At 40.4% G+C, this 14,265-nt stretch overlaps 1 protein-coding gene across 1 annotated transcript in view; it reads right to left on the reverse strand.

The window, feature by feature from the left end:
- Window positions 1-14,265, reverse strand: part of LOC133657787 (actin-related protein 2-B) — a 32,982-nt gene that overhangs the window by 15,274 nt on the left and 3,443 nt on the right. Inside the window, exons 2-6 of the mRNA XM_062059518.1 lie at window positions 12,228-12,338; window positions 3,118-3,333; window positions 1,453-1,525; window positions 1,219-1,355; window positions 982-1,131 (exon numbers count right to left, since the gene is read on the reverse strand). Coding sequence (XP_061915502.1) covers window positions 982-1,131; window positions 1,219-1,355; window positions 1,453-1,525; window positions 3,118-3,333; window positions 12,228-12,338 — 687 coding nt within the window. The remainder of the gene's footprint in view (window positions 1-981; window positions 1,132-1,218; window positions 1,356-1,452; window positions 1,526-3,117; window positions 3,334-12,227; window positions 12,339-14,265) is intronic.

A 14,265-nucleotide genomic window follows, 5' to 3' on the forward strand; every position in this document is an offset into this window, starting at 1 on the left:
TTTCAAGATGATATAGTATCCGAGGTGGTTTAAAATACAAATCCGTGATCCACAATAGAAAAAGGAGAAAGTGTGGACTCCAATGAACCCTTGTACCTAAGTTACGGTCAGAGCGAAAAAAAGATACGTCCTGCACTGCACTGTAGTCCTTCACTCTCACTTTCCTCATCCACGAATCTTTCATCCTCGCTCAAATTAATGGGGTAATCGTTGCTTTCTCGGTCCGAATCTCTCTCACTGCTGGTGTAAACAATGGGAAAATGTGAGGAGTCCTTCCTCCGGGGACGTCATGCTACTTCCGGTATAGGCAAGGCTTTTTTTTTAATCAGCGACCAAAAGTTGCGACCTTTATCGTCGTCGTTCTATACTAAATCCTTTCAGCACAAATATGGCAATATCGTGAAATGATCAAGTATGACAAATAGAATGGATCTGCTATCCCCGTTTGAATAAAAACATTTCATTTCAGTAGGCCTTTAAACATGCTCGTATTATCATTAAACACCTATAACTTGTTAACAAAAACGTCTCTCTCACAAATAAATAAATATAAATGATATACTGTATATGAATGAGGTAGATCCCCTCGACTTGGTCAATTGAAAAGTAGCTCGCCTGCAGAAAAAGTGTGGGCACCCCTGCTCTAGTGCGACTTATATGTTTTTTTCCTTCTTTATTATGCATTTTCGGCCGGTGCGATTTATACTGAGGAGCGATTTATAATCCGAAAAATACGGTATATTTAATTTGTGTTCATGTAAAAAAATCTCCCGCATTTTTAAGGTTTTATTTTGCCGTGGCGATGCGCCACAAACTGGTAGATGTAGGCGAAGCCCTGGTAAAAATTGCAATATTTTTGTCTATTAAATCCAGCTCAAAAACTAAAAAGCAGCAGTAAAAAATGACAAGAAGGGGCCTGACTTGCATGTGGAGTCTGATGTCTCGACACAGTCGTCTTCCAACTACAGCGAGGCTTTTTACCGTGTAGGACTCCACCAGCACGGTGGTCTCCAGCGCCAGCTTCTGCTCCTGTTCGATGTTGTAGCCCACGTAGCACAGCTTCTCCTTCATCATGCGCACCGTCTCAAAGTCTGCAGAGTGGTTGAAGGCGTAGCCTCTCAGGAGCAGCAACTGCACGACGCAATAATGATTGGGAAGATGATGATAACCATAGACCTTAAAATAGATTTTTAAAAAGTGAGTGTTTTGAGTAGACACCTTGATGAGGTAGCGGGTGATGTCCCGGCCCGCGATATCCAGGCGTCTGGTCAGGTGGGGCAGGCTGAAGCCCTCGTACACTGGGCAGATGTGCGTCACGCCATCGCCCGAGTCCACCACCACGCCAGTCAGAAGGCCTGGAACAGCACAAAAGGCACGTTTAGCACGCTTTTAAAGCACAGTTCAGTTCACAAGGTGTGCTCGTAATACTCTTAATGAACCCTGAGGCCCCACCTTGAGCGTACAGCGTCAGCACGGCCTGAATGGCGATGTAGACTCCTGAAAACTGGTAAGTCTCAAACATCACCTGCACGTTGAGCAAGAACATGAGCAAGAGAAGTTAGTTAAAAGTCCCCGATTTTGATAAATTGTAATGTGTCTCTAGAGTCTTTTATTGAGCACCAAACATGAGAGAAAGCATCTTTATCATTTGGTTGCTACACTTTTGAGAGAAGAAACGCTCAAATGCTCGCTTTTGAAGCTATTTATGACGTTAAGAGGAAAAACCCATGTTCCCATACATGATACTGCTCTCTGCCCTGGGAACACCCACCACCCAAAGAAACCAGGCTTAGCTACTCATCTTAAAATACAGTTCTGCCAATTATCAGTCACCAACAGACAAAGGAGCTGCAAATTTTATATATTTTTTTGCCTTCAGCTAACATGCTAACTAAAGATGTTCGATAATGGCTTTTTTGCCGATATTCCGATATTGTCCAACTCTTAATTACCGATTCCGATATTAACCGATACCGATATATATACAGTCATGGAATTAACACATTATTATGCCTAATTTTGTTGTGATGCCCCGCTGGATGCATTAAACAATGTAACAAGGTTTTCCAAAATAAATCAACCCAAGTTATGGAAAAATATGCCAACATGGCACTGCCATATTTATTATTGAAGTCACAAAGTGCATTATTTTTTTAAACATGCCTCAAAACAGCAGCTTGGAATCTGGGACATGCTCTCCCTGAGAGAGCATAAGGAGGTTGAGGTGGGCGGGGTTGGGGGGTGGGCGGTAGCGGGGGGGTGTGTATTGCAGCGTCCCAGAAGAGTTAGTGCTGCAAGGGGTTCTGGGTATTTGTTCTGTTGTGTTTGTATTGTGTTACGGTGCGGATGTTCTCCCGAAATGTGTTTGTCATTCTTTGGTGGCGCATATTTGTAACAGTGTTAAAGTTGTTTATACGGCTACCCTCAGTGTGACCTGTATGGCTGTTGACCAAGTATGCCTTGCATTCACTTGTGTGTGTGAAAAGCCGTAGATATTGTGTGATTGGGCCGGCACGCAAAGGCAGTGCCTTTAAGGCACGCCTCCAATATTGTTGTCTGTGTGGAAATCGGGAGAAAGTCGGGAGAATGGTTGCCCCGGAAGATTTTCGGGAGGGGCACTGAAATTCGGGGGTCTCCCGGGAAAATCGTGAGGGTTGGCAAGTATGACTGGGAGACTCAACTGCTCTGTACTTCTCCCTACGTCCATGTACCACTCCGTACAGCGGCATTTTAAAAAGTCATAAATTTTACTTTTTGAAACCGATACCGATAATTTCCGATACTACATTTTAAAGCATTTATCGGCCAATAATATCGGCAGTCCGATATTATCGGACATCTCTAATAAAAATACCAAATTTGGTGCCCATCCTAAGTTGTACACCCTTTGTACGAGCTGCATAAACACAGGAAATAATGCCGTATAATTGCGACGTGAGGTTGGACCTTTTTTTGGAGGCGCTCGCCACACTGGCACCTCCACGCAGGCTTTACTAAAAGCACTTTTAAACTCTCTAAATTCCAGCATGGAGGATTTCTGTGGCAGCCATGACACTTTTTTCCACATTTATATCGGGACCTTTAAACAACGAACAGTCCATTCGGAGTAGTGCCCACCTCTATGATTTTCTCCCGGTTTTTGGTGGGATTCATTGGAGGCTCGGTCAGCAGGATCTTGCAGCTGCGGGAGTCGATGTTGAGCTTCTCCGGACCGAAGGTGTAGTCCCACAGGTGTTTCATGTCGTCCCAGTTCCTCACGATGCCGTTCTCCATGGGGTAGTTGACCTCCAGCATGGAGCGCAGCTCGCTGGCCTCGTCGCCCACCATCAGGTCCTGCACAATCCATGACGTTGACACACATTGTTTGTACAGTAAATTCCGGACTATAAGCCGCTACTTTTTTTCCTATAGTTGGAACCCTGTGGTTAATAAAATGGTGCGGCTAATTTACGGATTTTTATTCGCTGACGGCCATAATGCAAAAAGTGTTCATAAAACACATACAAATACGTTGAAATGGTGTGTTATCGCTTGTGCTGTGGCGCCATCTTTTGGACGAGTTTGTTTAGTGCAGGTGTTGCTGGGTAAATTGCTAGTGTTTCCTGCCGTTTAAAGCTTTGAAACGGAAATAAAAGTGCTGTTCTGTCTTAAAATCGTTCATACATTTCCCCCCGCCCCCACTTTGTCGCACTTTTATTATTATTATTTTAGCAGTTTTTACTTTTTATTCGACCCCTTTTACCGTATTGCTTTTGCACTCTCTTGTTTAGCTCATTCATTGTTTTTGTTCTTTGTTTGTTTTGTTTTTTTTGCTCTATGAATTTTATTTTTTTAAACCTGTAAAGCACTTTGGTTCAATTTAAAAATTGTTGTAAACGTGCTGTATAAATAAAGTTGACTTGACATAGCGTTTCTACTCCAAGTGTCTGTAAGAGTGTTTTCAAGCATATTTGTACGTGCTATCATGACGTAATAAAACTAGTGTCGTTAGCATGAGCTAATATTGACTTACAATGACATTCTTTTTGTATTGTTTCAGTTTCGTGAATTCACCAAAAGGTCACCGTGGAGTTATTGAGTCTGTTCAGCTGATTGAGGATCTAGCTTCCGCAGTCCATGACGATGACTTCTGTTTTGTTTGTTCAGCCGTTTTACTGCCGTGTTACAGACACCGTTTGGATACAATTAAGGTATGTAAATAAATGTACAAAATATTTTTGTGCAAATAAATAATTTATATATCTGCGGCTTATAGTCAGGTGCGGCTTGTTTTTTCTTCTAAAATTTAGCTATAGTCTGGAAAATACGGCAATCCAAACGTGATTTTAGAGCAACCAGGGACTATGTTTGACTACTAGACCGTGAACTAACCCTTCAAACCGTGTTACCCAGCATGCACCACACCTCTGCATGCACCCGTCTACCCCAACCCTCCCCCCCAGGTTACACTGGCACTTTAAGTGCCATCCCTGCGCCGTGTGCAATGTAAACTTAGCGCTCGGCACGGTCTCAACATTCCTTTAGGAGACATCAAAAAGCCCGCAAGACGGGTCGGCGGTTATTTTATGGCTTCATCCTGTGCGCTTTTGGCATCAATGGGCTGTCCATGTGGTCTGAATAAGCAAAAACCAAAAAGGTAAAAAGAAAAAAAAAAAGAAGAAAAAAAGGAGTGGGGGACATGTGGACGTTGGACTGGAGACATCTGTTCTTAGGTCCACCTCTTTTAAAGATAAAAGATTAATATTTACACATTTACATCACTGAGCAAATATAGGAACACCCCGTCACTTATGTAGTACGCATGTTGTATAGTGGGACAATATTAAAATATGTTGACAAAATTAACTGTTTGTTGTAGGAAATTCTGTTTATGGGTGTTGAAGCAATGGCGTGCACTACTTGGCTGCGACCAGTAGAGGCGCTGGTGCAAATGACAAAAACATGGTTTCAGCTCCAGCCATGCAGCATTGTCCTGCTCAAACCAGTGTTAATTAGCACAGGAAACAGGAGTTCAGTACATTTAGACTCTACCGGGAACAATAATTAGCCAGTCATTTTATTGACAGTCAAAACATCCATCCCGAGTAGGTACCTTTGTCCGTTATTCAAAATGTATTACAAAAATAATGTTTCGGGGGTTTTTGGCATTAGACTACGTCCTAGTATTAGTCAAAAACATACATACTCAAGTAAATATTGGGCTTTGATTAAACATTTTTAAGCATAAAAATGGCCATTTTTAACCTTCAATGAACAGATCTAAGCTACTGTATTGCACAGCAGATCCTCATGCATATGTTCCTTCTTGACTACACTTAAATGTAGAATATATGTATAATATATTTATAATATTCACATGTGAATAATGCTGTATAGTATTTATTGTCTATTGTGAGCAAACTGTGGTGCTGAATTTCCCCCAGGGATCAATAAAGTACTTTCTATTCTATAAACAAGCTGCAATACAGGTTAGAGGTTGTCTAAGAACTGTCAGTCTAAATTACCGTATAGTATGTCTTTTATGTCTTATGTATTACAGTATATGTCTTTTATGTATTACAGTATATGTCTTTTATGTATTACAGTATATGTCTTTTAAACCACGTCTAGTATAACTGGTAAAAAGAGTGAATAGGTGACTATAATGTTGTTGTTTCATGTCTAAAAGCTACTATTTTTGAATAAAAATACCATTTACAGCGGTCTTTAACAGAGGCACTGCATGGATGGTCAGGAAATTGCTGTTTGATTAGACTTTTTCTAAATATATATTTTTTCATATTTTCCTCCAAAAATTTTGCATAAATCATGTGGTACTTTATTTTATCAGTGGTACTTTAACTTTATAAATGTCTTTGCATACACATCAGCACTGAGCCAGCTCACTTTAGTGTAATTATGAAGTAACAGTGACATGGTCAGTACTCTCTGTACCTTGCAGGTTAAAATAGAAGTCATATAAGAAATAAATAGCAATAAAATAAATAGCAAGTATTGTAGTAATTGCCAGCTAGCAATTAGAGCGCCGCTTGTCGGATAGCGATCAGGGCGCCGCTTGTCGGATAGCGATCAGGGCGCCGCTTGTCGGATAGCGATCAGGGCGCCGCTTGTCGGATAGCGATCAGGGCGCCGCTTGTCGGATAGCGATCAGGGCGCCGCTTGTCGGATAGCGATCAGGGCGCCGCTTGTCGGATAGCGATCAGGGCGCCGGTTGTCGGATAGCGATCAGGGCGCCGGTTGTCGGATAGCGATCAGGGCGCCGGTTGTCGGATAGCGACCAGGGCGCCGGTTGTCGGATAGCGACCAGGGCGCCGGTTGTCGGATAGCGATCAGGGCGCCGGTTGTCGGATAGCGATCAGGGCGCCGGTTGTCGGATAGCGATCAGGGCGCCGGTTGTCGGATAGGGATCAGGGTGCCGGTTGTCAGCTAGCGGTTAGGGCGCCGGTTGTCAGCTAGCGGTTAGGGCGCCAGTTGTCAGCTAGCGGTTAGGGCGCCGGTTGTCAGCTAGCGGTTAGGGCGCCGGTTGTCAGCTAGCGGTTAGGGCGCCGGTTGTCAGCTAGCGGTTAGGGCGCCGGTTGTCAGCTAGCGGTTAGGGCGCCGGTTGTCAGCTAGCGGTTAGGGCGCCGATTGTCAGCTAGCGGTTAGGGTGCCGGTTGTCAGCTAGCGATTAGGGCACCGGTTGTCAGCTAGCGATTAGGGCGCCGGTTGTCAGCTAGCGGTTAGGGCGCCGGTTGTCAGCTAGCGGTTAGGGCGCCGGTTGTCAGCTAGCGGTTAGGGCGCCGGTTGTCAGCTAGCGATTAGGGCGCCGGTTGTCAGCTAGCGATTAGGGCGCCGGTTGTCTGCTCGCGATAAGGGCGCCGGTTGTCAACTAGAGATTAGGTCGCCGGTTGTCAGCTAGAGATTAGGGCACCAGTTGTCAGATAGAGATTAGGGCACCAGTTGTCAGATAGAGATTAGGGCACCAGTTGTCAGATAGAGATTAGGGCACCAGTTGTCAGCGAGCAATTAGGGCGCCGCTTCTCAGCTAGAAATTAGGGCGCCAGTTTCCAGCTAGTGATTACCACGCTAGTTTCTAGCTAGCTATTAACAACACTACACTGTATTATTTGAATATCTTACTCATGCATAAGAACAACGTACCTTAAGACTCGGACCAGTTTCATATTCAAACACAATCGGCAGATGCCAAAACCCCAAATATTTAGACTATATCTGCTAGACTGGATCTGACCAATCCAATTCTATGAGCATGAACTAATGAAACCTACTCGGATGAGAGGCTAAAGGTCTTCTAAGACAAACCAAGTCCAGTCCAGTTGTGATCGACTGAATGACCTGAGATTTCATACAAGATTTCTAAGTGCTCCATCTCTCCATCAATTTGGAAGTCCTTGGCTTGGACTCCTGTTTCTAAATGTCGTAAACCATTTTTAAAAAATGAACATATTTGATTTATAAAAAAGAATTCCTACTTTTCGGGAATTCACTTATCCCAGGTCAGGTCTGGAACTCATTACCAACGATAAACGAGAGACAGCTGTATAATACGTTAAAAATGCGTAGAAATAAATACAATTATTTTTTATCGGGTTTATAGATTTAAAAGTCCTTTTAGACTTCATAATATTAAAACATCAAAGACATGTTGCCTTGGTATATAACAAAGCCTTTTTTTTTTTATCAAAAAGGAAATCCTTCCATGATTACATTAAATTGTTTTTAAATGAACATCTTTTGAAATGACTTGCTTTAACAGTTTAAATGTGCCTAATAACGTGTTCCAGTGAAAAACTCCAAAATTAGCTGGGTATTGGGGTATAGGAAAGTGTACTTTCATGCGTTTGAGCAGACAGCAAGACGGGTAGACCTTTAAGTTATGGAGAAGATCAAAGATGAAATCCATGCGCTGCATCAAACACTTTAATGCTTTAAAAAAAAGCAATGATTTTTTTTTGGCAGGCTCTTTTTAGCAAATGTCCGGTGGTTGTCCTATATGGACGGAATTGTGAATGATTAACGGCAAAAACATAATGCACCGTAACATCCGCCTGGCGCTCACTTGTAGATATTTTTTGGAAGCTGTGTGATGTAAGCTATAAATTCAAACAATATTTTAAGCTGGCTGGGATCATTCCATGGAGGAAGTGCGTTAGTGCCATTTTGTTGTGTGTTTTCTGCACACTTCAAAGCAAACAATGGAATTTTTTAATTTTTTTTACATGTGAGCAAAACTATTACAAACAAAACAAAACACACAAACGACAGCAAAGAACGGCGTTGAAATCCAAACAAGCCGCCATGGCAGGCAAGAAGAGAAAGCACACGTCATCCTGAACTTACTTACCATCTTGTGGGGATTCTACTTCAGCGTGGAACAAAACAGAGAGAGGGGGGAAGGCGTACATGTAGACATGAACGCGATAGCAGGAAGGAAAAGCAGGACAGCTGACAAATACTACAAAAATGGAATCAGAGACATTTACTACTATCTTGGAGTAGTCAATGTACGTCTTGTATTGCAGTATCGATGATAAATTGACATGGTTGAGTACCTGGCAACACAAGATAATGGTGTCTTTCCTACAATCCAGCTTGGTGGTGGTGGCGTGCATTATATTAGGGCTGCACGATTAATCGACATGGAGGGTTAAATTAGTGCGATAAATAACCGCAATAGGCTGAGGCTGTTGCTTTGTCTCTCGGCGGTCGCCGTCTTTTGATTGACACACATGTTCGCCAATCAGATTTGTTGAGCCTCGTGTTTTTTCGTCTACTTTATACCTGCATTATCCTTTCCATCCTTTGTAACTGAGATACTGTGTGGAACAATTTCCCTTGTGGATCAATAAACTTTGTCTAAGTCTAAGATAAGAAAAGGTCTCACTATCAGCACCCGAGCCCATTTATTTAACAGTAGAATTAAGTGAACGCAGTGAGCCCTCTTTTCAGGTCCTTCACAATCAGGCAGCACAGAGAGAGAGCCTCGCAACTCGCTGGTGAGAAGTGCGGCAAAGCAACAAAAATTAGGAGGGAAAAAAATATGATTACAAAGCCACAATGTCCCGTCGTGGGAATATTTCAGGTCCGAATTGGATGGGCAATATGAGCCCATCAGCACGGATGAACGAGCGAGAATGCCGTGATTAGTTTTTCCAAGTGGAAAAAAAATTCACTTTAAGATGTTCAATATTTACTTACGGTAAGTTAAATTTTGCTTAGAAAAATGAGGCCATTTTATTTTTTTGTTTGTTTATTTATTTAGGATAATAAAAGTTATTTAACTTCCAATCACTGTACAATGATAAACAATTCTACAGTAATGAGAAATAAAAGGTTATATTTTAAATGTTTACTCGCAGTATTAATATTATTATTATATCTTATGATTACATTACATTATAAACACGAGGGCTGTGAGTCTTTGGGCACCACACAATTTGATTCGATTTTTGGGGGTAACGATTCGATTCTGAATCGATTCTAAATTCAAAATCAATACTTTAATCAAATTGGGTGCCAGTTCTATGACTAACTAAATTCCTCCATAAAATAGACAAACAACTATGATAAATGTTTATGTTACTTAAAATAAAACAGGTTTTCTTTAACAAAATTCTACCCAAAAATGTAATAAAGTCAAGGCAACAAGAGAAGTATCTATTCTAAAGTAAATCAGTACAGCAGATATGATCATCTACATCAACAATAGGATTGGCCTGGGTGGCTAGACAGGACAGGTTAAAAAAATGTTTTAAAAATTACATCGATTTTTAATCGATTAACAATCTTTACAAATAAGAATTGCGATTCATTCAAATATAAATTTTTTGGACACCCCCAATAAACACTGAATAGTTTTTATCATTTATTTCTTCAGTCTAAGAGCATGATGTAGACTGAGTCTGATTGCATAAAGCCAAATATTTTTAAGGTAAATTATTGCATATTGTTCTAATGTGTGACACCTTGAGACAAGAATATGTGGATTGACAGTCTAAAAGTAGCATGTCTTCCTTCACTTGTTATTTTGGCAGTTTTTTGCATTTATGTGTGTGTAAAATATAAAAATCGCAAATCCAACCCCAATTTTAAGGAGAAAAATCGCAATAAGGTTTTTTCCTCAAAATCGTGCAGCCCGAGCGTGCATCAATAAGTAACTTCATTTTCAGTGTACAGTAAATGTATACTGCTATAAGCCTGACACAAGGGCTGGATAATTAATCAATTATCAATCTCAATTTTAATTTCGGCTTCTCACAATCATAGAATGATTATATTCGGAAAAATATATTAATGGCAATTTCCTGAAACGGATGAGGAGCATACGAGTAAAAAAACAAAAAGAAGTTTGGGATCTCACCATGGTTGCGACTTTTTATGTGACACCGCACTGGTAAGCTTAATCAAAAATCACTAAAGTCAACAAAAAAATTAAGGCCATGTGATTTCCGTGTTCACGTAACCGCAGGCGAAATCACAGATTTTGCCAGGATTTGCCGTTAGGGAAATTGACATAAACGTGAGTGAAATGTTGACATTGTGAGGAGAATTAACATTTGTTTGTGAAAATAATCATTTATCCCTGTCCTGAACTAAACAATGTGGAGATGGCCACGTGAAACAGCGATTAAACTACAAAGCTAATGCTCGCAAGAACATTCCATACACCCGCAACACATCTCATCTGCTCGTGTTGTTGTGAACGACATCATCGATGTAAGATCAATGCACAAACAGGATAGCAGTCGCAACTTCAGAGGCTCTCCTCTTTTTTTATTTTCTTCATAAAACATCCTGAAGTTGCCTCCGACACTGTCAAGCACAGAACAGCAGCACACTTCCCTCCTTCACAATAAGAGCGCGGTGCGCAATATCCGGTCTGACTGCGCTAACAAAACAAAAGGTTTCAAAAAAGTACCTGACAGAAGCACAATGGATATAAAGCACTTACTAATACATACTTAAAGTACTGGTCAAAATGTATTCCACCAATAAATGTGAGGATATTTGCATTGAAATAAACATTGTATTACATTGTATTTATGACACTAAAACAGTGGTTCTTAACCTGGGTTCGATCGAACCCTAGGGGTTCAGTGAGTCGGCCTCAGGGGTTCGGCGGAGCCTCCGCCACGGAGGTAAAGACACATCCGACTTCTCCCTATCAGCGTATTATGGATACCCCCAAACAATGTTCTCTCTAATTTTTCATCTGATTTGCAGGTTGTTTGATTGATCGATTGAAACTTCTACTAGCAGATTGCAAAGAAAGAGAATACATTATATTAAACAGTAGTTTACACAGTACAGTACATATTCTGTACAATTGACCACTAAATGGTAACACCCGAATAATTTTTTCAACTTGTTTAAGTTGGGGTCCACGTTAATCATTTCATGGTAATGTGTGTAAGGTGTTTAATTTGTTGTGAGTTCATGCACTGTGTTGGTTTTGTTCTCTGAACAAGGTGATGTTCATGCACGGTTCATTTTGTGCACCAGTAAAAAAACATATAACTTTTTCTTGAATTTGAAAAAAAAAACGTTTTATTTTTCAATAAAGAAGGGTTCGGTGAATGCGCATATGAAATTGGTGGGGTTTGGTACCTCCAATATAATATTTAAAAATATTATATTTAAAGTTGAGTTTTGGAAATACAATAAATACTCATTTTTCCAATTAATTAATAATCGTGGTATTAAGAGGTTCTGCAGCCTCCGAAGCAGAACCTCCAGGTTCTGTAACCGCTTCTTCCCTCAGGCCGTAAGACTCTTGAACGCATCATAATAATCCCCTCAATTCCCCCCAAAAATGGATTAACTCGCTGGAATATAAAGACAATATAACATACATCAATAAACCTGGATGCATATGCAAAAGAGCAATATATTTATCTGTACAGTAATCTATATCTGCACCTTATTGTTTTTTTATCCTGCACTACCATGAGCTAATGCAACGAAATTTCGTTCTTATCTGTACTGTAAAGTTCAAATTTGAATGACAATAAAAGGAAGTCCAAGTCTAATTAGTCGCGATTTCAATATCAATCATATTAATCCTGATTATTTTTGTCATAACCGTCCAGCCCTATTGTACAGTGAAGTACATTTACTTTATATGGTATTGACAGGATGGAACAAAATGCTGGCTGAAATACTGCAGTTGTTGTTAAGAGAGTGAATCATCTTACATAAACGTGAATTAAAGAGACGTCCTTTTGTACCTTGATCTCAATGTTTCCCACTTTGGCCGTGGAGCGGATGATGGGCCTGCCGACCAGGGCGGGAAAGATGTGCTCTGGGAAGTTGGAGCCAGCATAGCCGCACTTGACGAACTGCAAGTGCACAGAGACAGGAAGTGATGATGAGGACGTTTAACGTACAGCAGAACCCACACACCTGCGGTACACAACGTAAATGTGAATATTTGACCATACCAGCAGGCCGTTAACTTATTTTTACACAGTAATGAATGTTTAAAGCATGACTAAAAAGTTGCATGTGCATTTATTTGTCATATGACGGACGCAGTTTGACCCTAGGACAGATAATTTAAATTCTTTATGAGAAATTGGACGACAAAGCTAAAGATTTGTATTTATTTATTTATTTATTCGCACAGTATAAACAGTACAAGAGGTGCAACATTGTAAAAACAAAACAAAAAAAAACATGGAGACAAGAAATTAGTAATGACAAATATGTAATAAGAAATAAGTGCAGGTGAGAAAAGGACTGAGCTGAATTGATATCATAAATAGATAGTATATTTAGTTTCCTAAACAGGGGAGCAGATAGAGCAAAATAGAGGAGAGAGCTATTCTTACAAATGTATTATGCATTATGAATAATTTGTGTAAATTTGATGGGTATGTACTAGCCCAGACAATATTGCAATAGATAAGATATGGATAAATGAAACTGTAATAAAGAGTTAAGAGGTTAAGATATCTATATAATGACTTTTAAGAAAAGGTGTATGCATGACACTATTCTCAACAGTGGTTTTTTTTGTGCATCATCTTGCTGAGCCAACATCCTGTTTCAAGAGAGGAAGTCGGTCTTCTGTGGAAAAAAAAAAAAAAAGTGTACGTGCAATGACATTCTTGCACAGGCCTGCAATGTATGTGACTCACTATGATGCTAAAAAGCAAGTAACAACAAACAAAAGTAGCATTATAATGCAGTGTTTTTCAACCACTGTGTGGGATACAGTCTGGTGTGACATGGGAGATTATCTAATTTCACCTATTTGGGTTAAAAATAATTTTTGCAAACCAGTATTTATAGTCTGCAAATGATGTGTTGTTGTTGAGTGTCGGTGCTGTCTCGAGCTCGGCAGAGTAACCGTGTAATACTCTTCCATATCAGTAGGTGGCAGCCAGTAGCTAACTGCTTTGTAGATGTCGGGAACAGCGGTAGGCAGGGTGCAGGTAAAAGGGTGTCTAATGCTTAAACCAAATATAAACAAAAGGTGAGTGCCCCTAAGAAAAGACATTGAAGCTTAGGGAAGGCTATGCAGAACGAAACTAAAACTGAACTGGCTACAAAGTAAACAAAAACAGAATGCTGGACGACAGCAAAGACTTACTGTGGAGCAAAGTCCAACAACAATGTCCCCACAAAGAAAGATAAAAACAACTGAAATATTCTTGATTGCTAAAACAAAGTAGATGCGGGGAATATCGCTCAAAAGGAAGACATGAAACTGCTACAGGAAAATACCAAAAAAAGAGAAAAAGCCAGCAAAATAGGAGCGCAAGACAAGAACTAAAACACTACACACAGGAAAACAGCAAAAAAAACTCCAAATAAGTCACGGCGTGACGTGACAGGTCGTGACAGTACACCTACTTTGAGACAAGAGCTATATTGATGCATGCTTGGTTATGGTTTAAAGTCATACCCAACGACTTTTTACTGTCAACTGAGTTTCATTTTTTTAAATGATTTCTGCTGGTGGTGTGCCTCCGGATTTTTTGCAACGCAAAAAACGTGCCTTGGCTCAAAAAAGGTTGAAAAACCCTGTTATAACGTGTACTAAGTACAGAGGTTCCGCAGCCTCCGTAGCAGAACCTCCAGGCCATAAGACTCTTGAACGCATCATAATAATTCCCTCAATTCCCCCCAAAAAATGGATGAACTGGCTGGAATATAAAGACAATATAACATACATCCATAAACGTGGATGTATATGCAAAAGTGCAATATACAAACCCTGTTTCCATATGAGTTGGTAAATTGTGTTGGATGTAAATATAA

The sequence above is a fragment of the Entelurus aequoreus genome, linkage group LG09 (assembly GCF_033978785.1).
Source record: "Entelurus aequoreus isolate RoL-2023_Sb linkage group LG09, RoL_Eaeq_v1.1, whole genome shotgun sequence".
Classification (NCBI taxonomy): Eukaryota; Metazoa; Chordata; class Actinopteri; order Syngnathiformes; family Syngnathidae; genus Entelurus; species Entelurus aequoreus.